The sequence below is a fragment of the Corapipo altera genome, unplaced genomic scaffold (genome assembly GCF_003945725.1).
Source record: "Corapipo altera isolate COAL_440 unplaced genomic scaffold, ASM394572v1 61411, whole genome shotgun sequence".
Lineage (NCBI taxonomy): Eukaryota > Metazoa > Chordata > Aves > Passeriformes > Pipridae > Corapipo > Corapipo altera.
In genome coordinates, this window is record NW_020884875.1 from 8,147,347 (window position 1) to 8,175,064 (window position 27,718).

Genomic DNA, 27,718 nt, shown 5'->3' on the forward strand with positions numbered 1-27,718 from the left:
GTACAGACGCTTCCCTTTTTTGTCCTAGATCAGCAGGATAACCATGTAGCTGAAGCTGAATCAAGCAGCTGCTTTATAAGAAAGGGGCTTTTTTCCCATTAAATGTGACAATGTTATGTTGCTTATGAGTATATTGGAAATGTCTTTAAAGAGGTTTTAGCTAAAATTTAAGATGCTGAACTACGTCTGTCTTCCTGTGAAGTTTCTTTTAAAGGGAGGAAGGAAAAAAGGAATTTCTTTAGATAACCATGTTATTTTGAACTACTTTCAAGTGCTCCAGATTTCCTGCTGTAAAAGCCAATTGTTTCTGACAGTCCTTAACATAATAAAACTTTTTGCACATGACAGCTTTATTTTTCAGATACTCAAATCATTTAAGTAAGCTGCTTCTCAAATAAAAAGCCTCTCTTTAGTGGACATGTTTATGTCAAAACTATGAAAATTTCACTTATGCAGTTGATAGACTGCTAAACATACCTTCAGACAATGTGTGAAACTGATTCTGTCAAGTGATTGTTTCTTTTACTAGAATAGTGTGAGTCACTCTGGTTTTGCCACATCACAGAGATTATATTACACATGCTTGCTGCATCCTACATCTGAAACTTCTGTTAAAAGCAAGTTTTGAAAAGCAAGCTTCTTCTGTAAGTCCATTTGCAGAGTTAAAGCAAAAACGTTCTAAATATAATATAGTGTTTAAACAAAATGTTTTGTTTAATATAAACAATGTTTTCAAAAAAACTAAAGCAATTTTTTCCTTTTGGAATGCCTCAGTAACCAGATTCCTGATTAGATATTGCTTTGGATAGCCAAAGTAATTTCAAGATTTCTTAACTGCAGAGACAGAACAGAACTTTGCCTTCTGAGAATGGCTGATAGGCTGTCTCGGAAGGCCAAGGTGAGGGTGAGATTCTTGCTTCATCTTGCTGCTGTATGATGGTCAGGGTTGGTACCAGTAGTAAGCTCAGATTTTCAAGATTCTACTGTAAGGGAAACAGGCATCTGTGCTGTGTCTAGCACTGTTTGAGGATTTTTTTCCTTTTGCCAGTTGCTTCCTCTAACTTACAGGCGAAGCATCAGTTTATTTTAGAGAGGAATGGGAGGGAGTAGACAAAAGTACTGGGGAAAAATGAAGATAGCACGTATTGTCATCCTTCCATCTGAGTTGTTTTATGGATAAAATGTTGTGGAAAGTATTAAACAGCGACCTTTTTTATTCTCCCTCTAAACTCTATAGTATTACTTCATTGCTTTTAGGCACTTCTCTAATTAGTGATCATGTTTATAATTATACATATGTGGACCTCGAACTTTCTGCATTTTAGGGGAAGATAAAACTTTCGTCTTTATTCACTTAAAACCAGTATGCCAAATAATTTCCTGTTTCAAACACAGCACCTTTGACAGTATCGTGAGTGGAGGATTTTAGAGCAGATAAGACGGGATTCACTGCACAGCAGTTGTTCACAGTGGTTCTTGGGCCATTTAGTTGGACTAAGCAGGTGACAATTTATTAGCCATACTGTAACTTTCTTGTCTAGGTGATATAATCCGGTGATACAGAGATACATGTTTTTGTTATCAACAGTGTTTCATTTTAGTCTGGTGTGTATATAGTCCTTCCATCTAGCATCCTGTTTATCTTCCTACAGCTGCACATCATGTTAGTGTTTAGAAGTTCATATTAAAAAAAGAACAATGCTGCTTTCCTGATTAGTTCTTGCAGCACCTTTTCACATAGCAGTAATTTCCTGGTATTACTTAGGGATTTTGCATAAATTTAAACACTATATAATTATCTGCATTTGCTATCCAAGTCTACTCAATCAATGTTAGCAATTTTTGTGTCTTATAGATACATGCATCAGCATTATTTTCTGTGCTTTGTCTTCTTGCTTCCTGTCACTCATATCTGTCCACATGCATTTTAATTCATTTATTAAAAGCTCTTCATAAAATAAGTTTAAGACCTTTGTCTTTAACCTGCTGTATATAGCAGTAGGGTCCAGTAACAAGATTTAGGCAGTAAGGACTTAGGATGCACTTGTGGAGTTGCAGTGTCTCTCAAGTTCAGTTTTATGGAGGACAGTTGTATCTGAGCTACAGTGTGAGACGTGAGAGATGACAGCAACCCGGGTGAGTAAAATAACAAATGTTGTGATTTCCTGTCTAGTTCAGTCCTATTCCAGCTTGTCTACAGTCTGAATGGCTTGTTTGTGAACCTACAGCTTCAAGAGTACTCTTCAAGATGTAGTTGAGTTTTATTAGATATTCCTGTGATTCCTAAAGTAGTGCCCACTGAACATAATCAGGAGTAGTAGTGTACTTCTTATTTAGTGGAAAAGGTGTGGACCCCCACCACTATGTAGGGTTCTACATTTTGACATACACATCTTCAACATTCTTTGAATTTCCTGAGACCAAACTGGCTAAAATTGTACCGTGTCCCTTTCTCGTACAGATAGATACATATGGAAGTAATCGGTTTGCTTGCTGCATTTCTGTCACTTTGTATAATGTCAACATTACAGTGTTTTGGAATGTCATTCCTTGTGCTATTGAAAGCTTTTAATGATTTATTTAGCAAAGTAGTTTTCTTTTTTATTCCTATAATTGTTCTCTGTGTATTTTAGTAGAACATGAACCATACTGAAAGATGCTTAAGAGTGATAGGAATATTTATTCTCTAGTATGGAAGTGGAAAACAGAATATGGGAAGATTATAATGTCAGTGATTAGCAGAGTTTGGCGTGGTACCTAACCATAACACAGGTAGCATTTGACACTATCTTGAAAGCTAAGCACTCTCCTTTTGCAAGTGAATGTTATTTGTGCTATGTCTGTCATTCTTGAATGGGAGGCTGCCAAGTTTGCTTTTACTCCAAGTAAGTGCTTTCCAAAACAGTCCACTAATTTTGGTCCTTGAGGACAGGCTCATTTTTGGTGGTCTTACCACTGTAGAGTGGAACCTCTAGTGGAGCCACTCTACAGTAGAGGAGACTTTGCTGAACTTGAAATATGAAGTATTTTAATTTCTCTTCTTTCTTCATTTTGATTTGTAGTACATGAGTAGTGGCAGTTTTAATTTTGCCCCCCTAAGTCAAATATGCTTATCTATTGTGAGGAAAGGGTTAAGAGGTTTTCCAGGTTTCTCTGCTCATTTCTAATCATTGTGTAAATGAATGTCTGCTTTTTCTCACTGTACGTCAAGTCTGAAATGTCAGCCAGAATGAGTTCTGTCAATTAGATAATTGGCATTTTGTGAGTATAAGTACTTACAGTATGTAATTATAAATCTTCATTAGGTTATTATAGAAGTTTTGCTTCTGTCATTTGTTAAAATTACTTAGAAATTTTAATTTTCCTCTCAAGAAGTCGTCTATATGTAATGTTAGGAAATGACAAGAAAGTGCCTAATAAAATGTCTTGTTCTCCTCAGGGTAGTTATGCCCTCATTTATAAAGTCAGAATTCCTTACGTAACTACTTGTACATCCTCCTTTCTTTATAGAAATGATACTCAGGAGCCATTTCCCTGTTTTCCCCTCCATTTTTTTAATCCCTCTAGTCAAAGGTGTGCTCACCCACACCTTTAATAGACTATTAGCATTTAAAGGAGCTCTTTAAATTATGATTTTGCAGTTGTCATCAGTGTTTGGCCTTGGATTTGTTTAGCTTGCCTGACAGGTAACAGTGCAGTTTTAATGATAAGTGTGAAAAATGTGACTTTGGTCGTAGTTTAACTATCAGAGACTGCATAATTCCGAAGGTTACATGGAGTACTGCCACTTCCTTAATTGCATGTCCCGTTACAGCATTGGCAAAAGGATGCACTCATTAAACTTTTCTTGTTCTCAATATCTGTAATTTTCCTCCTGCACCTGATTGGTAGTATGGACTGGTCCCGTACATATTATCTTTTCCCCTAAGACCCATAAACCTTGATTTCAAGGAAAAATATACCAAGTGACGGCAAGGAATTATGTCACTAATTGAGCTGAACTGCTGCAGAGAACAAACTGAAGTCATAAGGGTTCGGTTGCTGCTGCTATCTTGTTTTGTTTGTGACCTGTATAAAGAATTTCAGAAATCTTTCCTAAAACTCTTCTAAATACAGCTTACCTTAAAATTGACCATTTTCATTATATAAAAGACAGTAGTAGTTGATAACAGACTGACTAGCTTTCTTCAAACTCTTTGTAATGTGAGCTTTACATGTTTGCAAATTGGTTATTGAATAAGTAGTGACTGAAGTATAGCATGTTATTAAAAATGTATAAAAATCACAGGATTTTAACAAAGTTTAAAAAAAAGAGATTTGCAGCTGGTTTTGCAGCTGAACTTGTTTTGAGCTGTTTTGGTACATCTGCTTATCTTTCTGCCCTATACTCTGTGAAATTTGAGACTGCCGTAGAGTAGCTGAGATTTTTGTGACTTCTTTTAGCAGAACCAGACTATTATGGTAAGATACCAAAAGTGATGAATACCACAACTCATGTCACTACAAGAGCTTCTGCACATAAGTAGTGTCTTGAAAAATAATGTTTAATGTTCATACAATTTAGTGAGAAAGTAAAAGTTTAAAACAGAACATCAGGTTTTGATATTACAAAAAGTGCCTAAGTGTAAAGAATGTTTGTATTTTTAAAGCAAAGCTTTTGTATTTTGTGTGTGAGTATTATCTGTAGTAGTTCTTAGGAACTGTTGAAATTTTCTCTTTTTGTTAAATATTTGGAAGCTACCAGCTGCTAATGCCAAGTGTATGCCCATCCTGTCTCCTAAACTAGCAGGCTGAGTATTGCTTTGCAATTGGATTTAGTTTTGAATCAATTTCTAGAAAGTGAATTATTTATTCTACTTGAAATTTGGGAAAGTGCTTTGTGTTCTTCAAGCCTTTTGGTTTGAATTAAATTCATATTGAGTACATTTCTTATTGCTTTGATAGTTTGAACAGAGTTTACAAAATATTGCAGTGAATAGCAAAGGCTAAAGTGATAACTGTAGTTATTGCCGGCATATCACATCTGTGGATTTCATTGATGGCCAATGTTTTTATATTACTGTTTTGTTCATTTACCTACTGGTTGCTCCATAGAAGACTTTATTTTCTGAATGAAGAAATTCATTCGAACACTTTCTCAAAGTCAGCTCTTAGTTTCACAAAACCTTTCTGTCATATTATTTTACTAGAGTCTAAAGTCAAATAAGAATTATGGAATGGAAACTTGTTTCCTTTTCCTCAGTGGGAAAAATAATTCTGTATTTTTCACTCTGTGGAACAGAGAAATTTTCAGTAACTAAAGCAGCAAATCAAGATTTTTACTTAAATAAATATAATGTACTAGAGGGAATCTGCAATATTTGAGACAATCAGAATTGTTTAGATGAACTAGATGATAAATAGAAAAAAAAGAATTTTGGGATCTGAGAAGTTAGTAACAGCCTAGTTACTGGCTGTTAGTTAAATGTTGATGTGTATGCTACCCAAGCAGTAGGTTAGGACCTGAATTACTTTGATTTTTGGTCATATCTGGAGACAATGTGGGCAGAAGGAAGTAGGTATTTGAAAACAAAACAAGAAATTTTATAATAGCACACCTGTGGAGAATAAAGGTAGAAGGAAGGAAGACCTACAAGGAGGTACTTGCTAAATTACACAGTGGGAGAGCAACAGATAGTTTCACTGTTAAAAGCTTAAAGGAGTAATTACAGTGCTAAAAATTGATTGTCCTTGTTTGTGAACTTTAACATAATTTTCTAGTGCTTATGAGAATGAAAGCACTCTTCAGAAGTTGACTTTAGACTCTGTTTTTGAACTTGTTGCATGTTTTCTGCTATACATAAAAGGGATTCACATGACTGTTTTATGGTAGCTTATATGCTAACATAAATTACATTAACTTTAATCTAACATTTGGAAAGACTGAACTGGGTACAGTGCTTGTATTTTCTTTCAATTACTTCGACCTGTTGTTTTATGCACAGTTTGACAAATTGCTGTTACTCAGACTTCGTGCTTGTAGTGACAAGGGGTCCTTGTTGAACTAGGTTTTAATGTTAAAAAGCAATGACATTAGTAACTTTATCAATGTTAGCATGTTAAGTTAAAATTCACTTGAGGATTCAAAAATAATTTTCTATCACATAAAGCTGTATTCAGGTACAAACTTAGTATGTCTCTCACTAGAGAACAAAATTTGCAATGAATAAAATATATCACTATGAGAGCTGCCTGAATTTGTTGGAAATAAATGCTTGGGGCTTCCTACTTTATTTCTTTAGTTTTCAATTAGTAATGAATTTTACTGTTTAAGTACAAGGCAGTTTGAGAAACATTGATCCAAATTACCTATGTATCCCAGTCTTTTTTATGGTTTTGCCCAAAATGGTGTAATTTATCTGGCCACTACTCTACTAGTTTCTCTAAATTTTTATGCTATCTGATACCCTGTAGAGCTTCATCAGTTCCCTTAGTTTTCAACATATGTTGCTTCTGACATTTTGCAAAAAGTGAGATCTATTAAGTTTTGCCTTGTAAAACTTTTTTTTTAAAATTTGGCTTACTTCCCTGAGCCTTAAGGGGTTGTTTCACATAGCACATCTTGGAAGAAATATTTTTATTCTAAAATATAAATATCAACATAAATAAACTATAGGTAGTGAAGCCTCCCTACCTGTCTTAGGTAGAAGATAATTTGCTCTTTGAAGTCACTTTTCATTTTTGGTCAATCTGTGACTTTCCCCTCATGTGGCTGTATTTGGTCTGGTTAATCTTTTTCAATTACTCGTAGTGTTCTGTCCTCCATATCCAGGATAATTCACCAGTCTTCCTGTGAACAGTCAAAACTATGTAGTGCTTTCCCTTTAAGCAGATGACATGCCATTTTATTTTACTTTAAATCATCATGGCTGGGCTTTGCGAACGAAGATTTGGGATTTCAGCAGGGTCAGCTTGGAGAGTCTTTAAATCAACAATCATGTTAAATATGTGAAAAAATTAAAGTGTGAAAGTAAATAGTTAAATCTAAAGAACAGTTAGTTTCCTATTTATTTATTGGTCTCAGGGAAAAAAGAGCCAAATGCAGATCTAATTCTGTGTTGTAACTGATACAGGCTTTGCCTAAAATGGCCCATGGACCGATTTTACTGGTCGTACTGGTTTCTTATTTTAGATAAGATATTTGGAAGAAAACTTCTTCAAAAGCATGTTCTTGTGTGTTCAGTTTCCTTTTCTCATGTGTTTCATGCATTTCAGCTTGGATTATATAGCCAAAGACATTTGGGTTATATTTCACCCTTTAGGTCTACTCATGATTCCTGTGTGAGATCATTGTAGCTGAACTGACTTTATTCTCCTGCTGTTGTACCTCTTCCTAGGCTATGGCTACTAATGGGCTTTGTCCTCTTTGTTTTGCTGAACAGAAGATCTTGTTGCAGTAAATTCGTGGATTTAGTTACATTGCTATTTGTGGACTTAATCTCTGCTTTCCTGCTTTGATGATGTGACTGGATTTCACAAGTATTTTGATGCCGTGATGGATAAACTGAGGATGTAATCTCCAGTCCTCAGGCAAGGGGGATATTTATGGCCCATGTTTGCACTAGGTGTTTATCTGCACAAGGGACACTGCAGGAAACAAAAGTTGTGGACCAAAGGTGTGGCTCTCAGAACCATAGTCCTTTGTGGATAAATTGCTTTAAAAATGGTGACCCAAAATGAGATTTAACAAAGTGCTTGGGTCAAGTCTGAAATACATAGCAGTTTTTAGCACCACATCATGTGGTTCCCATCTCTAAGATTTCCTGGTTTCCTGGAATTGCTGGCAGGCTGTGCCTTGCCAGAGTAGGGGGGCACTGGGGCTGTTCCCTCCAGACTGTCGACTTCTCCCTCTTGGCTGGGCCACTGGAATGTGTGTGCATGTGCGTGATGGATGTAATTTGGCTCTGTAGAGAGATAGAGAACAGTGGAACAGTGTAAGTGTTGCTGTTGATTTAAAAAAAAAATTCAGATTTTGGCTAAAAGATAAAAAAGTTACAGGTAATGCAATAGTGCTGTTAACAAATAATTATGCTTTATTCTGAAAGTTATACCTGACTAAGATAAAACTCTTTTGAGCTCTCCTAGTTAAATCAGTAAATTAAAAATTAGTACAAAACAAAAAGCAGCAGTTACATACTAAGATAGTTCTTGGTTTTCTAGAAAAAAAATCATTAAGATTTCCTTTCCAACAATACTTCTGAAGCACAGATAAAATGGCTTCCTGTCCCATGGTTTCCTGTATCCATGACAACCTGACTTTAAGCACTTCTTTCTTAGTTTCCTGAGCAAACTGTTGCAAGTCCTGGGTCAAAATGTGAGTGATACAGTATGCAGCAATAACGCCTTTACAAAGGTTTCACAGATGAGTACAGTCAATCAGCTTATACTACAATGAACTGCAAACGGCAAAATAATGGAAATAATGAATTTCAGATTTGGGGTAAGGAATTGTTTATATCTGTTTTGACTGTAACTGAGCTTTATAAAGACAAAATTTAAATTATAAATGAGCTACTAGTGAAAGGAAACTTGTTTACAGTCAGCATTTCTATTTGAATGCTTTTAAAACATTTCTTAGTCATTTCTGATTATAAAAAGTAGTTAATAAATAGTATTTTTAATTTAATAGAAGCTCTTATTTTGGCAGCCTAGATGCTTTTATGCTGCAATCAATTAAATGTTTTCTGGCTAGGTTGGCAGTACATTTATTTAATTGTTCATTTACTTTGAAATTTTTTTCAGTGTAGTGAAATTTTTTTCAGACTTAGTAAGTTTAAGTTTTAAACTCCTTGTTTGTCATGAAAGGACAATGTGTAAAATACCAGTCTTGAGACTGGTAATATTTTAAAGACTGTACACATAGATTTAATTACTTAATAATAATTAATATTTATACAGTTAATATATTTGAATTAATGATATTCATGTACTTTTTTTTATCTCTACTAGCGAAGTCAGAGATGAGTAAGAAGGCCAATGACAGGGATATGTGTGTTCTGCAAAGTTCTCCACCCTGCCCAGGAGCATTCCTGTATATACTTAACTGGGTTTTTTTGTTGCTGCTTCAGAAGGAGGCTTTTGGCTGTCCATCTGCTTGTCAGCTCTGCACAGGGAGACAAGTTAGCTGTTGTAATGCAGGGCTTTCGAGCATCCCTTGGAACTTACCAAAAACGACAATTCTTGTGTACCTCAGTGGAAATAATATATCACGTGTGACTCCGAATGAACTAAGAGGGTTTCAGAAGCTTGCTGCACTCCACATGGATAACTCCAGTATTCTGTATGTACACCCAAAAGCTTTTGTGGAGCTCCCCAAACTGTGCCACTTGCATCTCAATAACAATAATATTAAACGCCTGGATCCAGGAATCTTTGAAGGCCTTTCCAATCTTCATTGTTTATACCTTCAGAATAATCAAATAGCTTTTCTTCCCAGAGGATTATTTAGTGATCTTTTTTCTGTTAGATATTTATCACTTCAAAGAAATCGTCTCAGTGTCCTTGGAAGTGGGACTTTCTTGGGTATGATGAGTCTCCAAACACTAAACCTAGCCAATAATAAGATTTCATGGATATCAGATTCAGCATTTCATCATCTTGAAAACCTTGCGTATTTGTTTCTTGAAGGTAACAGCTTAAAACTTGTGCCATCGAATGCTATTGGAAAGCTCAAAAATCTTGAAAGACTTTCATTGTCTCACAATCCTATTGGATCAATACAGTCTTTTGCATTTAAAGGACTTAATAAGCTTAGATATCTGTCTTTGAAAAATGTCAGGCTAAAATGTATTGCTGTAAATGGATTTTTTGGATTAAACAACCTTAGCCAGTTAATCTTAAGTTATAATGATTTAGAAAATATAAATTCCAGCACTTTTACTGTATTAAACAATTTAATGTATCTGCAGCTAGACAGAAATAAAATAGCCAGTATTGGTGATGGTACCTTTGAAAAAATGGGACAGTCACTTAAAATACTCAGTTTAGCATTTAATAATATTACAGAGTTACAACCTGAAGTGCTCAAGCCTTTAGTATCTCTAACTCACCTACAGGTAAATTCTAATCCTTGGAACTGCAGCTGCAAAATGCTTCGGTTACTTAATTGGCTGGCATTGTCTCCCATTTCTGTAAGAATTCATTGTCAGAATCCGCAGAGTATGCGTGGTAGACCTTTGCATTACATTAAGGGGACTTGGTTTTCAAACTGCATTAGCCCTACTGCCAGCCCAGAGACTGCTTGGAGTCTGGGATCTGTGGGTGTCCATCACAGCGCTACCATGTTGCTGATGGCGTGGCAAAAAGGAAAGAGTCAGAAACTTGAGCAGTTTGTCAATGCAGAAACTAAATATGTTGCTTTCTGGGAAGGAACTACAGCTACATTAGCTACCCCTTTGCCCTATGAAGGAAATGCTGTTGAAATTCCATCACAGGCAACTACAGTATTATCAACATTACCAGTGCAAATTCCCACACAGATTATATCTACTAACAGAACTGTAGAAGAACAAGATTTATTTCCGAAAGATGTTGCTCCTGTGTCATTAAAAACATCCCTGATTTGTGCACAAAAGGTTGAAAAGCTGAATCAGGCTTTTGACATTTTATTAGCCTTTTTCATTCTGGCTTGTGCTGTAATCCTGTTCTTAACTTGTAAAATTATTCAGTTTAGGCAGAAACTAAAGGTGCTGGAAAATTCAGGGGAAAAGAGAATAGAATATTATGGCTTTTATCAGCCTGGCAGATATAACATAACTGACCCAGTGCAGTCTCTAACTCAGAAATCAGTGGTACATTCAGAACTGGACCAAATTAGGCTACTCAAACGAACAGCATCAGAAAGTCAGGCACAGGTAATACTGTTTGAACATTCAGCATTGTAATTTATCTCAGTTTATTTGGTGTTAACTTTACTGTGATATGAAAGGTCAAGAAATCAAGAACTCAATTTTTTAAAAATACCTTCACTGATTAAAAGCAACTGCTTGATATGATTGTGGAAAATGGCACAATTTGAGTTCTGCATTTTTTTTTGCTTCCTGAATGTTTTGAAATTTATTATTTTATTATGTGTCATTTTAATCTGACACATAAGTTTATAATCCTCTGTCCCTGTTTTTAGGAATCTTTTACCTAAAGGTGAAGTATACATGCAGTATAAAGTACATTTTTATTTAATTTAATTTGCAATACTTAGTATGTTCCTACAGAAATTCCATAGCTAACTTCAAGCTTGAAGCAAGCAAAACATCAGTTCTTAGTAGGATCACAAAGCTAAAGAGTCTTGGGGAATGAGAAAATAAATAGTGCTTTATGTATGTAATGCAGTTTTTACCCTGCCTCCTATTAATAAGCACAGTGGGAAAAAAAGTGAGCATATTTACTACTGGAATGTTCCAACTCTCGAGGAAGAGAATAATTTAAAACTAGACAAATTTTATTAATACCTATAACATATTTTAACATACAAAATTGTGTATTCAGTCTGTGTAATAAATATATTAAAGTGACTTTTTTGTTAGTGTGTATCTGTATTATTTTACTAAATACCCCAAACTGGAGTTAAGGGAACCCAAGTTTCTCTTGAATTGAAAAATTGAACAAGTTTATTATGTCTAAGGTTATAGAACTGGTTAATTACTTTCAATAAAAGATACTTTGTCATCTATGTAGTAATAGTTTGAGGGACTTTTTGGCTAGATAAGAGGTACAAATTGAAGAAATACGCTACACTGTAAATACATGATGCTAAATTAATTGCTAATTTATTTACATTTTTGGAAGTGTCAGGTCAAAATACATGGTCCTAGTGAAGGCTTCATCTTAAAAATACGTATATTTTCCTATTTAATTTTCACTGATTTTAACACTTTTTTTCTATTTCAAATATTGATGTTCTGATATTATCAGGTTATGTCTACTGTACGGTAGCTTTATTTTCAACTAATAGGACTTTTGTAGATACTGTTTGTCTTCTACAGGCCTATGCTTTAGAGAGTCCAACTATGTGGCTTTTAAGTTACACAGTTTACAGTTAAATCACTTCATTCAAGGAAAAGTGGGGAACAATGCTTTGATAGTCTCTCCTCCATGGTGTCGATATAAACTGTGTAGAGGTATGTTACTCTTCCAGGCTCCAGCCTGGAGACTCTGGCATTCTAGATGAGCTAGAGCTGCCCTGAGGGTTCTTCTTCTATCCCGCCTGCTTCCTGCTGGTGTAACTCATGTGCTTGGCTGGGTTGTGCAGCTTCCTGTTATTGTGTTTGTCCGTCTGCAGTTCTTTTCCAGGAGTGAAAATACAGAAAGTATATAAACCTTGACTGCACTGAGAGGGTGTGAATGTGCAGATGTGTCTTCACTGTTGCTTGTTATGTGTCTCAATTGAATGTAATGAAATACCAGGTTAATATATTGTAATACTGTATTTTACTGTAATTTACTGTATCAAATCAAGTTTACTGTAATAGATCAAATACTTATAAGGAACACTCAATTCAACTACTTGAACAAAAGTTTAAACTGTTTTGGGTTGCTTAAGTAGAGAAAATAATTTTCTACTTGTAGATCAGATGTTAGGTGTAATGGACAAACGCTTTTAAGCAGGGAAAACACTGGCTGTAATTTATATTGGGTTTTTTTTCAGGGACTAATCCACTTCAGTCCCTTCCTTTTTAATCCGTTTTTGTTACGTTCTGTCTCTCCTACATAATTCCTTGTGATAAATATTAAATTTGTTTTCATTTAGGAACAGCTGCACAACTGGTGAGTAGTAGGTTCACAGTTGCACAGTCGTAAATTCAGCAGTTTTGTGTCCTGTATTTCTAAATTTTCAGTTTTATATAGATGTCTTCAGAAATAATGGACTTGAAATTTGGTGGAAACTAGTTAGGTTTTCCTTGCTAGAAATGCTTCCATGCCTTGGTTACAGAGGAGTTTTGGGAGTGGGAAAAGATTGAGACTGATCATACCTAATTCTCAAGGAAATCTGGCAGGGAGCAGCGCTGTTATTTTAGACTCTGTTGTCCACAGCTGCTCTCTGCAGAAAACCACCAGAGATTGCCTCTGAAGGTGCATCCTTTTCACTGACAAGCTGCTTTAGGAGTTGTTTGCCAGATATGAGTCTCACCATCTGTAGCGATGGAGTATGAAAGGAAACCAGTGCTGTCACAGCTGTTTGTGCAAGCAGGGAGTTGGAGCAGTTGGAAGCCAGCCTTTCTAGTGGAGAAATCCTCTAAAATCCAGTTTGGCAACACAGGGATTAGACTAACAAGGAACTAAGAAATTCATTATGCAATTGTGAGGGAAATGCCTTTCTTTTGCAGTTAGTATCTTTTGTATTTAAATGTTCACACCAGGAAACAGATCCTTTCATGTACACATGTGGTTCATATGTCTGTTAAAATCATTAGAGAATACATTAGAAGACTTAGTTGAGCTATATTAGGTGAATCTGCACCCATGAAACAAAATGGTGTTTCATGGAGATCATGTTCGTGAGTCATAGGGCTCCCCTGGAAATGTTGTCTTAGCTGCTACTTTATTGCTGTTGGAGCTCCTAGTACTGTGCAGCTCCTAAGGGGGGGTGTGGTGTACTAATAATTTATGTTGCTCACAGTATGTGCAAAGTAATCTCCGTTCGTCCCTCTCTACTTCTTTCCTTAGCTAATGAGGTAGGAATAAAGAATTAATTAATCTTTCTCAAATCCGTACACTAGTAAAGATATGAAATTAAACTGTTTATTGCTTCCCCTGGTGAATATAGAAAAGCAGAAATTATGTTGTTTTTCTTTTAATCTCTAAAAAAGTATGTTTTCCCATACAGAATTTTTTTTTCCTTTCTGAGGGAGATGCATAGGAGACATGGGGTCCATTTTATTTAAACACCACTAAATTCCATCATGACATATGTTTTAAGCTGATGATAAAGCTTTATCTACAGTATTTGTCTGTGTAATTGAAATAAAAATTGTGAATTTTTACATAAAACCTCAGAATAATAAAAAAGTTGAATACAGAGCTGAGTGTATTAGAAATTATAAACAGAATGAGAAAAAATGAAAACTTTTTTCCAGAACAGATGTGGTCTGGTTTTTCCTTTGCAAAGCTTTTATTCTTTTATCTAAAAAATTATGCAAACTTTGAAATAAAAGGTTTGAGATTATTCAGGTAGACACTGCCCTAAATGGTAAATTTTATTTTCATTATAGGCAAGGTGCATTATATTAACAGGCAGCATAAAATATCCTTTCTGTAATTAAAAAAATAATGTATTCATTATATCTCTGAAACTGGGTTCTGGAGTGCTTTAAGTCCTGATTGTGGGCCATTTATTTTTGCTGCATACCAAATGAGGTTTTGTCCTAATTACTTAGGAAGACTAGGTTGATATAAAACCAGGTATAACTTGATGATGATGTTTGTTTCATTGATGATCTCAATTATATGCAATTCAAGGGGGAAACTGCTTAAACGGTTCCATCCTTAAGGTATAAGATTTTAGTATGGACAGTATTAACTGCTCTGTTTTGAAATTTCATCTAAAAACAGTGTCTCTGTCTTTTCTGTATCTACTCGTATGACTTTTTAATGTGTTTCTTGAAACAAGCAGGCTAATTTTAGTCTCTTTGAAAAGGTACTACACTGAGTTGCTTGGCTTGCTTTGTCATCTATGAAAATAAGGCCTGATGCATTTTATATTGCTGCTGAACTTTAACTGAGGTTTGTTTTTTTAAAGCATTAGTCTTTGCTATCTTTATTTTTCACCAGCATGTATCTTGTATTCTAAAAATAGTTCCATTGTTTAATGGTTTCATACTAGGTAAACATCTCAGTGAGTCTTTGGTAGAAAGAAAATGCATGCCCCATGTAAAGGAAAAAAAGAAGGAAGGGAAGAAAAGAGAAGGTGTTATCTTTACTTATAGTAAAGATAAGGCAAATTACCTTATTTTGAAAGGTCTTGTACATTCTTTAGCTTTGTTTTTCTCAAAAAAGAAAAATTCTCATGAACCTTTACTAAAATAAGAAGTAAAGTATAATTTCTCATGTGTGCCATTTCTTTACTTTCCAAGTAAAGAAATTAGTGATTTCTTTATGTCCTTTCAAGGCCAATTATCAAAGACAGTCTTTTGGGTCTTCAACCACTATACTCTATTTATTCTGGAACTTTCATAGATCCTTGGGAACACAGTTTACTGAAATGGGCTTCCCTGTGTGCTCCTTCTGCCAATCTGCAAGCATGGAAAAAACTCATGGAGTTAATGACCACTATGCCTACAGTATTTATTTACATGTTGGATAATTAAAGTAACCTCCCTGAATATGTTGACCATAATTAGCCCTGCAGCTGATCAAAAGACTGTGCCTTCATTGAGTTAAAAACCTTTTTTTTCTTCTCCCAGTATAAAATTTTCTTGGCAGCTAGGGATTCTTCATCAAGTTGGTTGAAGAAGGATTGAGAGTAGCCCTGCAGAGAAGGACTTGGGGGTAAAGGTTGATGAAAAACTCAACATGAGCAGGAAGTGTGTGCTTGCAGCACAGAAAACCAACAAAATCGTGGCCTGCATCAAAAGCAGTGTGGTCAGCAGGTCAAGGGAGGTGATTCTCCCTCTACTCTGATCTCATGAGACCCCACGCAAACATAATAAGGATATGGAACTGTTGGAGCAAGTCCAGAGCAGGGCCATGAAGTTGGTAAGAAAACTGGAGCAGCTTCCCTACGAAGACGGGCTGAGAAAGCTGGGGCTGTTCAGCCTGGAGAAGGTTGCATGGACACCTCATAGCAACCTTTCAGTATCTGAAGGGGGCCTACAGGGAAACCAGAGAGGGACTCTTCATTAGGAACTGTACTAACAGAACAAAGGAGAATGGTTTCAAACTGAGAGTCGGTTTAGATTAGATGTTAGGAAGAAATTCTTTACTGTGAGAGTGGGGAGACACAGGCACAGGTTGCTCAGAGCAGTTGTGGATGCCCCATCCCTGGAATTGTTCAAGACCATGTTGGATGGGGCTTTGAGCAACTTGGTCTAGTGGAAGGTGAGTTGGAACTAGATGATCTTTAAGGTCCCTTCCAACCCAAACCATTCTATGATTCATGAAGCTTGGAAGGAAGAAGTAATACAGGTAGTGTACAGCAACCTGTATTATAATTTAAATAGTGTGTATGAACAGGGCATAGTTTACTTTTCCAGGGTGCAAAGTGTTCACAGTTGTCCTCACTTGAATGCCCTTTGTCCTCTATTGTCATAAATCTGAGGATAGCCGTTACCCTTTTTGTGTTGGAAAATGTTAATCACATAAATGGCATTTTCCTAGAGATGCGTTTCAAACAAAAGGATGAGGCAGAAGAGTTTTAATGGGAGGTGTGTAGGTAGGAAGGAACCTTTTACTCTGTGAGGAAATCTGCTCTGTCTCTGAGGGCTTGTTATGCAGGCTGCTGAGTAGGCAGCGTTCACTTTATCAGTAGTGCTGTGAGGTGGGTAGGCTGTTTGTTTGCTGTTTGCTTGCTGTCTGCAGAACTTCACAGAGAATTCTCACGTGTAGTGCTTTGCTGTTCTGAATGTGATGGGGAAGCTTTTGGGCAAGGGAGAAAGTATCTTTTTAAAATACATAGCTGACAAATAATGAAAATTGTGTCAGTTTTCATTTTGTGGAATTCAGGAGTTTCAAGTTTGATTATACAAAATACAGTTCAGATCCTGGCATTTGGCAGTAGCTGAATAAAAAAAAGCGAACAAAAATAATTCATTGGAAACAAAATGATCGTGAGTTGAATCGTAATTTTATCAAAATAAATATAAAAGAGATATTTTCTGTGCTTAGTATTCTAACTTGATAAACTTTTTTTCAAAGCATCTATTGCTGTATAAACTCAGTCATATATGTAAAATTTTGTTGTATGTCTGATAAGAAGTTTTTCAAATGCAGTAACTATTGTACAAGGGGCTACAGTTTATCTGTGTCTTCAGTTTTCATCCCAAATAAGAAAAGGAAATGAAAAAATATTAAGAAATAGATTCATCTGTGATCAGCTACAATCAAACTACAATACATGAACTTAGTATTCAGTGCTCATAAATAAATGGAATGTGTCTGCTTCTGCCTATTGGGTGGTGGCGGCAGCAACATCTTTTGGGGATAATTAAGGCTGAAATTGCAAACAGGAAGCAATAAAGTGCTTCAGTCAATGGCAGTCCCAGGAAGAGAGTTATAGTTTACCATAACCAGTTAGGCCCTTTCTCTTTTTTTGCTGTATGTAGGTGGAAGTTTTTCCGTTTTCCCAGGATGAACATCTTTTCACTTGCAGTGTTTCTCAACTCCGTCACAGAGTAGGAATCCAGGCACCAAGCTCCCCCAATCCCACATCTCTGACATTAGATCCACAGTAGCAGTAAATTGAGTGAAAGCAGAAGTTAGCTACTTTCCATTAACTAGGAGTTGGTGGCACCTGCTTTATCCATCCTGGGAAGATCATGTTTTGATGCCCCTGCCCTACAGACAAATCAATTCTCAAGGCAGGGGCAAGTGTAGACGTGTTTAGTGTAATTTTGGGCATTATGGGAGTATCTAATCTGGCCTTCAGGTCACACTGGGTAAAGGTGCTCAAGTCCTGAGTAATATCTACCAACCCTTTGCATTTGTGTTAATAGCCTGGTATTTCAAATGGCAGGAAGCGCCCATGTTCAGGCAGAGAAATCCTACCACACCTTTCTCTACAGTCAGGGAAGTGACATTCGCACAGAACTGGCTGCAGGGATTTTACACCCTTTCTGGGGAGTCAGCTGCCTAGTAGGGTGAAGAAACACACGTAAGTAAGGGAATATACCATTTTTACAAGCTGCCACTGCTCAAGGATTTGTGTGTAGGTTTATGCATTGAATAGTGATGCCAGAAATGGTGTTGGGAGTAGAAGCCAGTACTCCTGATCTTCCTGATAGCAGGGGCATGCCCTTCTCACTCAGTTCTTGACTCCTATGCTAATGTGTATTTTCTTTTATTAATTTACAATTATTTCTAAGTTTTCAACAGTGGCACATCAGGTTTTATTATATTTAAGAATGTTTCTTACATATTTTGAAGCCATTTTGTAATTAAAAAAATACTGAATTAATTGTGTGATAGCATGCTCAGCTAAGCAGTAAGCAGAGAAAATACCTCTTGGTAAATGTGTTCTACAGTTATTGAGCAAATTTCACGTGTAGTTCCTTTAGCTAAGTAATTTTCCTGTTCTTTTCCAATGTTATCCAAGATAAATTTTGGTCTTTTACAGTGTTATCCAAGATAAATTTTGGTCTTTAACAGTGTTATCCAAGATAAATTTTGGTCTTTTACAGTGTTATCCAAGATAAATTTTGTGGTATCATCAACATTTCAGTGGAAGGACTACATGATGTTATGACTGAAGATTCTGAAACAGGAACATACAAAGAGTAAGTGGAAAATCTAATTTTTTTAACAGTGGCAGTACTGTTTTATATGAAGTGTTTTGATTTGAAAAGATCTGTAGGCAGTTAAGACATGCTTGTAATAGTTCTATTTTCTCAAGAGTGAATGTTTTAGTAAGACAGGAAATTTTTGGTCTTGAGAGAAGATAATTGCAGTGGGGGAAGGAGGGCTTAAAATGACGGTATAATTTCATATTGTTCACTAAGTTATCTAATAAATGATGTCTTAAAATGTTCATATGCTTAGATTTGCTTTTTGCTTACTTGACTGTTATATCTAAAATTGCAATACAACAAGTTTGTGTGTTGATAGGGTAGTAGCTCAGAGTTTCTTTGAGTGTGACATCAGCCTCATATGAGTGTACCTAGTATGCAATACTTCACAGCTTAGAGAACTTGAAAACCTATCCCACCAAGAGAGTTCTCTCCCTTTAGTTGTTCCACTTAACACATGGCTGCTACAGGACATCTCTCAAAAGACAGTTTCCAGAGCTGGGAGCAAGGGTTTGCTTGGCAGGAAGGTGGGTGTTGGGGGTGCCTAGAGTGCACTTCAACCTAGCACCACTCATTCATCTCCTAATGACTCCCAGATTACCTATGATAGGCAATCAAAGCTAAAAAAATAAAAAAAGCCAGTGAATAGTAAGATATTTTTTGGACTGAGATCTTAATGTTGTTTTTTCTCTGTAATGATTACAGAGTTTTAGATTGATTGAGAGTTGTAAGACATTAAAAAAAGGTGCTCTGCAGGATGTTCTTACAGATACTATATGCTAATAACAGTATTTACTGGATGCTCTGATGCTAAGACTCAGAACATTTTCTAACTCTCAGATAATTACCTGGTCATGGAACAGACTGACTCTGAACTAATTAATTGATTGCTTAAGGGAGCGTTGGTTGGCGCTGAACCCAGGTGGCACAGAGCAGCCAGATGCAATCTATTAAGTTTTTCTCTGCATAACACAGGTGGTATGTACACAAGTGTGCATGAGACTGGTCCACACTCATGCCGAGCCTGAACTGTGCCCTAGAATTGCTTGCTAAAGTACTTCCCACTGAACTCAGTAAAGAAGATGTAACTCCAAAGTCTGGGAATGTGCACCATATCTGGCAATGTGTTTTGTTTACTGTTGGAGACAATATTACAGAGTCGCTTGTATTTCTAAACATATTACTTTGCCAGCACTTGTTGAAAAGAGTTCTCATAGAGAAATAAATAAAACCATGTCCTAATTCATTTTGTATTTTAAGTCTGAAGGCTTGTAGAACTTGTCACTACTCTTCCAAACTCTGGATGTTTTTTTTACTTTATAAAATATAGCTGCACTGAACCAAGGACATACTTATATTGACAGGTACTGAATGAGCTGTTTGAAAGATTCTGGCACTTGTGTATTGTATTTTGACATCATCTGAAAGTCAAGTGATAGCATGCATCTGAAATTATGTGCTCTGTTGTGGCTCTCCAGGTTAGAGAAGCATGATTTAAGCCAGAACTGGTTCAGTGTACTGAAAATGTGTACTCCACTGACTATCATATTAGCCAATTACTGTAGCACAGAAAGTAAAACAGCGTGCATGTTTAGCATAGGGAAAATCAAGGCTGAAGCAATACAAAACTGCAGCCACTAGAGGATGAAGAGGAAAATTTTCCACAGGGAAATTGTACAGATTAATTGACAGTGGTGGTTTAAACATCTTAACCTGGCCATGAATATGTTTAAACAGGAATTCTGAAGAAACTGTTGTAGTTAGAGCAATAAGATTTCGGAAGAGATAAAGATCTCACCACTTTTTAGATTGAATTTTATTTGGGTTATGAAAAAGTTTACACAGTGCCCTGGCTTACAATACAGAGTTTTCCTAGCGCTCATGTTTTGCATTGTAGTGGTAATTGTAAGAAAGCATTACAGACCTCAGATTATCTGGGAAGAGGAGCATTCCATTGCTCTAATCTTGTCTCACCAACGCTCACATTTTCGCCGATTTTATCATCATCTCTTCTTTTATTCTCCCTCTTCTTGTGTTTTGAATTACTCTTTGTGGTACCTAAAATTTATCAAGGTCTGAAAAAGTTAATTGAATTTTGTATGTTTTGGCAGTTGCAATTTTTGTCTCCTTCTTCTTTAATAAACTGAGTTGAAAGAAGCCATATGTAAGCAGAGGAGACATGCAATTTGCTGTATTATTTTGAAATAACTAATCCCTTTATTAGAAATGGCTTCTGTGTTAGCATCACTCTCTACAACTACTTGAAAGGAGGTTGTAGCCAGGTAGGGGTTGTTCTCTTTTCCCAGGCAGCTATCAGCAAGACAAGAGGGCATGGTCTCAAGTTGTGCCAGGGGAGGTTTAGGTTAGATATTAGAAAGAATTTCTTTACAGAGAGGGTGATCAGATATTGGAATGGGCTGCCCAGGGAAGTAGTGGATTCTCCATCCCTGGAGGTTTTTAAAAAGAGACTGGATGTGGCACTTAGCACAATGGTCTAGCAACCGTAGTGGTAGTGGATCAAGAGTTGGACTTCATGATCTCGGAGGTCCCTTCCAACCCAGCTGATTCTATGATTCTATGATTTGACCCTGCTTACCATACTGTTTAGCAAGTGTTTCATACAGCTCTAAACACATGTTATTAGAAAACTAAATATATAAGCATAATAAATCTTAATATTTTCATATAAAATCATATAAGAATCACATAAAATCACGTTTTTTTCATTTTAATAACTTTAAAATACATTATTCATCTTAGCTGAAGGGGCATTTTACCTGCTAGTGAAATGTAGCAATTAAAAACACACAGTAGTGCAGGATTGAAAGTGAGCAATAATGTGCATCTGTCTTGGTGCTTTGTAGTGTGTGAATTCTGTGTCCTTCATGTATTAAAACATCCCTAATACACAGTGGCAAGTTGTCACCTGAGTGGTTTTTAAATCCTTTTGGTTTTTAAGGCAGATTTTCTGGGAAAAAATTTGGTAAAATGGTGGAATATTTGTGAATTCTTTCAGTGTGGAGCATGCGAAGAGAATGGAAGACATGCTTGTTATAGGATAGCTTTCATCAATGTCTTTGTAAAAGAGCATTCAAACTGTTTTAAGAGACAGAAAAACCTCTGACATTTAAACTATTTTTTTCTCCATATTTTCTGGTTTTACACTTACTACAAAAATCATAGTTAAAATAAGGTGGTTGCTTTTGTATATTGCCAGTTGAGCATGAAGCAAAACAAAAAATAAATTTAAAACCTTTGCTTTACCTACCTAGAAACAGTAAATGTCTGCAGAAGCTAGCTCATTTCTGTTCACCTAAAACATTATTGTTCAGTGTCTTCTAGATTTTAGTGTAGAACCAATAGCAGTGCCCTTATTAGTTTTCAGGTCTTCATATTAAAGATCTTACAGAAAACCATGAACGCTGTGGGAAATCTTTGCTAGCTTTGTATATGTGCCACTTTGACTTTCATGCTGATAGGATAGAGTGGTTGTATAGCACTTTCTTGAAAAGAATGGAAAATTCTGGTTAGGAACAGTAGGTTTTTCTGTATTAATTCTTTTTCAAAACCATGTAGTCTGTTTTCTATATACAGGAATGCATTTTAGAACCACATCTTAAGCTAAAATGTGGAAAATAGCTGAAATTGTTACATGGATTGAGGTGACAGAGAACATGCATTCAGGCTTCATCAGATTCACTGTTTTCAGAAAAAAATTACTTGTTAACAGATCATCTGACTTTCAGCAAACTCTCTCATATCTATTTTGTATTTTTAGAAGAGCTTTAAAGTAATTTTTAATGGTAATGCATATTAAAACTGCTCTTATTCCCTTCTTAGCTGCATGTTAATGTCTCATTTTGAAGAGCCCAAAGCTACAGATGATGAGGAACCTCCTACAGAACAAGACAAAAGGAAAAAAATGGTAAGTTTTCGATTTTTTTATTCAGTTGTAGACCTGATTATGTGCTTCACTAAATTCTTTTTGGCTTTGGTTCATCTATTCTTCTTGGAAAATTCATCTGTTGAATCAAAAGAGGATGATTTGATGACAAACCTTGCAGCCACAACACTTATGCTTCTGCTTTCCTTTTGCATCTTGGAGACTGTTGTCAAAATAAACATTGTCTGTTCACAAAATCTGGACTTCACAATACTCAGACAATATAAAAAGAATTTATTAAAAAAACCAGAACTAAACCTTACTGAAATGTCATGGCAGGCGGAATTTCTCATATTTAATGCAATTATGTGCTTGCATAGAACCTTTTTCTAGTGTAAAGAACTCTTACTCAAAAGTCATGGTTTCTTAGTAAGCTTTTCTTTTAAAATGCTAGTATATAAGGAATATATTTACAAAAGCAATATAATATATTCCTTTAAAAAATTACACAAAACCAAGCAAACTCTAGTTGTTATGAATGTCTGTAATAAATTCTTTCTGAATCCCAACTGTAGCTCAGTATATGGCTTTGCAGATGGTGCAGAAATTGAGACTTGACACTTGGCTATTTATTTCAGAATTTATACAGGTCATTTGGTAGGTCACTAGTAGCAGAAGTGTCAAATAATAATCATGACTTTGAAAGCACAGCTAGCATTTGATTTGAAAAACTGGATTTAAAACAAAACATTAGCAGCTTGTATCTGGACTTAGAGATTAAATCTCATAAAACTGGAATCATGAAAGATGAATGGGATTCTCTCCTTCAAAATAATAATGTTTTTCAATTTTAAGACCATTAATATGAGGAAAAGAGATCAACTTGCATGGTTCATGCTAAATATCACTTCCTGATGTTTGCACAGGATCTAGATACTTTGATCTATCTCTTTGTCCTGCCCTTGCTACCTTTCTTTATATTACACATAGTTAATAATTACTAGAGAATTTTTGCTGGAACAGTACTTTATAAGTTTATAATAATTTTATAATAATTTTATGTGATTGACATTTCCAAATACTGCTATATTTTTGTCTCATTGCAAACATATTGAGGAACACGTAAATAGGTAGAGAGTGATTCGTGTCCTTACATCACGCATAATGTATTGGCCTAAGGTGACTTATTTTTACATGCCCTTAATGTACGTTTTTAAGAACTTCAGTATCATTGTTGAAATAAGGGAGTTAAAATTTTTCAACACCCTATTTGAAACTATGGACAGGAAAAATGAAGTAAGGTATCCTCCCATAAAGATCTATTTTATTTAAACTTGAAGAATTTGTGTAGGTTCATGTTTCAGATGATGCTTATATGTAAGCAGAGAAGGCTTGGGAGGTTTTTTTGCTTTACCTTCATATTGGAAGAAACTAGATCAATTGTGCTTTTACATCTTCTGGAAAATAAATAACTTATTTATAATAAGTTAAATGGTCATCTTTTATGTGATAACATGGTTCACTGAAGTAATACTTTTTACTCCATTGTTTGGAGTATAATTTCTCCTTAGACATTTAATCTACAAATTACCAACAGATTTAATGTGAGTCTCACTGACATCTCTTAAAAACTTGAATAGTAAAGAATACATTCCCTTCTTAAATTATTTTCTAGTCTTTCCTAGAGCATCACAGTTACAAGATAGTAACCATCATCGCAAACATGTATGATTTTTGCCCAGCATTCTGGCTGCCTCTTTAGTATTAAAGTATTCATACTTAAGCTGAAGAGAATTTCTGAAATTCTGGAAATCTTTTCAACAATTTAATTCATATATCACCAACACACTTTTTAAAGTTTTATTAGACTTTTATTACCTGTTCTTCCATGTTAATGCCATTCCATTTACTTGTGTTATCACTTGTGGTAATTGGATCACTGTTCCAGTACAAAGTAGTGTATAACTGCTTATTGGAAATGGTGTGATTTTTGACTGTGGTGTTGCCTAAAGATGTTGAGGAATGAGATCCACTTAACAAATACCGGTTCAAACAACTGTTAATTCTGCAGAATGCTGTTTGGTGCTGGCAAGTAGAGCTTGGAGAGATGGGATATGGTTGTTCTGTGAAACCTCAGAACTGTTTGTCTGCTTCAGACCTCTGTTTACAAGCACTGAGGTGGAAGATTAATTTCTTCAGTACAGCCCCAAGGTGGTCAGCCACATCCAGTTTCAAGATCAATTTCTAAAGTAACGAGGTCCAAAAGCTAGTCAAACTCAGGTTTTCATTGTGCAGAATAAAGCACATTTCAGTAATGTGTAGCTACTGGCCAAACTTCTGTTTCCTGTCTGTAGCTGTTTTGACTAAGAAGCTGTGGGAATTTGCTAGGATTTTTTTTAAACTGGAAAACAGATATGTTTTACTCTTATCAGAATCAGGCACATTTCAATTAAAAAAAAGCACACATGTAGAAACTTATGTTGATATATATAGTCCCTGACCAACTATGCTTACTGTTCTTCCAAACTTATGCTTTTGTTTGCTTATTCAGTGAAGACGGCAGTTGGCTGTCTAATGTTGTTGACAAACTCATTATATCAAACTATTTCATTTATTTTGTTACCTTTGAATACAAGTTCAAGAAAAGTAGAATGAAAGAAAATCGAGTTAATTGTTGTTGCAGGAAACGCTTTAATTTATTTGATATACTTTTGATGTGACTATCTGAATGAAAACAAATTAAGGTATTAACTCCTTAATTAAATCTGAAGACTCTTAAGTCCCATTTGGCTTACAGATACTAGATGATGCTTCCAACAGCAAACATTAATCATACTACCGAAGTCCCTACTGGCTTAGAGTGCTGCTGCTTTAAATGATGAGGGATGGATTTATGTTTGTTGCAATAAACTAAGCAGGATTTTTGCATTGGACTTTGATGGCCAGATTTTGGTATCAGGGGGACCATGTTTATGTGCAGTCTCTCAGTTGTCCTGGAGAACAGATGTTGGTAAATACGCAGCAGAAGTGTTCCTTATCATGGGAAGGCTACATACAACTTGACTAAGTTCTCTGAAGTTTTATGGAAAAGAAAATGTGGAATTATAATATTTATTTGAGTAACATATTCCTGAACTCCCAACGCTGTGCGAGTCTGGCAGCTCCATTAGGAATAAAAGATATTAACTTTGAATTATGCAATATATTAAGTTTAGTCATCTTCTTCACTTAGATTGTTTTTTCAAGATTAATTACTTTTCCATATTATTGCTGAGATGATTCAGAGGATTGTTTGGAAACCCATCATCACCAGCCATGAGGCGTCCTGGGGAGTTGGGACATCTAAGAAATACTAGAGAGCATCTCTATAATATTATTATAAGAGATGCTACAGAAAGCTCAGACTTGACATTCCAGCAAATTTCATAAATAAGCAAGAATTCAAACCCTTTGTTTTCAAAACAATACAGCATTTTTGTTCAGACTTTGAAGATCACCACCGGGGTACTAGAAGAGCATTACACACATACTTGCATTCTAGTAGCTTTTTAAAATTGGAAAAAAATTTGGACTTGAGGCTCATTAGTGAACATTGACATACGAGAAGACAGAAGTTTACTTACTGTTGACTTAAGTCTGGAGTTTTTTTCTTTTCTTTTTTTTTTTTTAAGATATCTGGAAAATAAACTTTGTAATATGAAATTGCTGATTAAATCAATTTTTCTTAGCAGAAGAGAAAGAAAACTTGATATTTTGTTGATATTAAAGTTGATATTTTAAGGCAATTTGTTCTGGCTTCCTATTCAGAGTACTTTAAATTAAACAAGAATTTATGGTAGGGTTGCACAAGTCATACAGTTAACTAAATGCATAAATTAATCAGTTTGTAGGTTAAAAGGTTGTAAAAGAAAGGCTTTTTGGCATCACTTCCCAAGGCGACTTTGTCATTCATTTAGTTGCTGCTGTGTCAGGCTTACAAGGATGAGAACACTTGTATATGGCAGTTTTAATACCTGTTTTTCTATCCAAAATTCCCTGGAGTAATTTTATACATGACTATTCAGAGCTATGAACTTACTGAAACTAACTAATTGTAAATGCATTATATGTCCCAAATTGCAGTTGTTGGTGAACAAATGCAAATTGTTCAGAAACTGATAGATTCTTTGCTTGGTAAGACAGTCTTTTTTTTTCCCTGTAGACTTGTGTTAGTGCTATTAAAACAAGGATGTCCCTAACATTGTCAAGTCTTGATTAGATTAGCTATGATTTAGAAATTTCATTAGAAAAGTCTTTTATATTTTCGAGATTCAAGTTATGTTTACTGAAAAAAAATACTACAGAATACTAAACTATTACTACAATTACTTCCCTTTTCAAAAGACTGTAATGTTAAGAATAGGTAATAAAATGATCATATCTTACCTTTGAAATGTGAAATAGCTGTATAGTACAAAATGGTGAAGGATTGAAGACTGAAAAGCCAATATCAGGAATACTGAGGGAATGTTTAAGAGACTTAAAATATCAAAGGTGCACTGACCATAATAAGAAAGAAGAACTTGTAAGCAGTGATAGAAGAGGCCAAAAACCAGCCTGCTTTTTTACTGGAGTTGTTTATAAGAAATAAGACTTAACTTCTCTTTTGTAGTAATTACAGTGGTTTTGGAAGTTTTAATATATTTTATATTTATGTGGCCACTTCACTCAGTATCTTCCCATTTTAGGTGTAATGTTAAGTAAGTAATCTTAAGGTTTAATTTCTTCTACTCCATATTAACACTCAAATATTTCTTTTTTTTAATCATGCCAAAAGAGCTGTTGTGCAAGTTTAATATGCCTTATTTCTTTAGAAATAACACTGTAGCAAGGTATTATAGGCTCATAAGTCTCCTATTTCAGTGGACTTTGAGATCTGGCATTATATTTTGTTTCCTGACCTTCCAGCATAAACGATAGTGTTGTTTGGTTTTGACACTTGAGATGAACAGATCATAGATCTGCATTAATTAACCATTGATTTTAACATCCTACTTCTTTAGAATGTATCAAGCTCTACCTCCTACCCCCTGGTAGACTGAAGGACAAATGCTGCCACACATCCTGCTGACCCTGAAATTAACAATACATCCTCTGTCAATATAACCCCTTATTTTACCTTTTTACTTTCATTAAGAAGCAGTTAACATGTGGAAAAGAGTGACAAATACTCTGTCCCTCTCTGCCCAAAAGAAAATTGTATAATCTGATGAGGACTGATGAGGTTTATAGGGTACTACCACTGAGGTGTGTCTATTCTTTATGTATATGGACAGTTTATTTTAACTGTTGTTAAACTAGTCTAAACTAGTTTGACTTCTTC

The 27,718-nt window shown here is 35.4% G+C and overlaps 2 protein-coding genes across 6 annotated transcripts in view; both read left to right on the plus strand.

The window, feature by feature from the left end:
• The window catches only part of IPO11 (importin 11), an 85,075-nt gene that overhangs the window by 52,045 nt on the left and 5,312 nt on the right, over positions 1–27,718 (plus strand). Inside the window, exons 30-31 of one of the 3 annotated variants that reach the window (XM_027635090.1) lie at positions 18,369–18,464; positions 22,340–22,398. In XM_027635090.1, coding sequence (XP_027490891.1) covers positions 18,369–18,464; positions 22,340–22,358 — 115 coding nt within the window. In that variant the 3' untranslated portion in view covers positions 22,359–22,398. Of the gene's footprint in view, positions 1–774; positions 884–18,368; positions 18,465–22,313; positions 22,399–27,718 lie in introns of those variants that run through there. The other 2 variants (XM_027635089.1, XM_027635091.1) reach the window with 2 other exon arrangements.
• On the plus strand, positions 799–11,850 carry LRRC70 (leucine rich repeat containing 70). Of its 3 annotated transcripts, XM_027635096.1 has the most exons (4): positions 4,651–7,452; positions 7,759–7,760; positions 8,317–8,479; positions 8,989–11,850. In XM_027635096.1, exons 3-4 carry the CDS (start codon positions 8,431–8,433, stop codon positions 10,920–10,922), a joined length of 1,983 nt encoding a protein of 660 aa, XP_027490897.1. In that variant the 5' UTR covers positions 4,651–7,452; positions 7,759–7,760; positions 8,317–8,430; the 3' UTR covers positions 10,923–11,850. The 3 variants fall into 3 exon arrangements, with proteins under 3 accessions (XP_027490898.1, XP_027490897.1, XP_027490896.1); XM_027635097.1 differs by lacking the exons at positions 4,651–7,452; positions 7,759–7,760; positions 8,317–8,479 and adding an exon at positions 799–898; XM_027635095.1 differs by having other exon boundaries at positions 4,651–8,479.

Excerpts from the sequence above, each read along its gene's own strand:
- LRRC70 (XM_027635095.1), top strand. The coding sequence starts at position 8,431 with ATGAACTGCAAACGGCAAAATAATGGAAATAATGAATTTCAGATTTGG. Across the intron at positions 8,480-8,988 it reads TAATGAATTTCAGATTTGGG|CGAAGTCAGAGATGAGTAAG; the intron begins GTAAGGAATTGT and ends TATCTCTACTAG.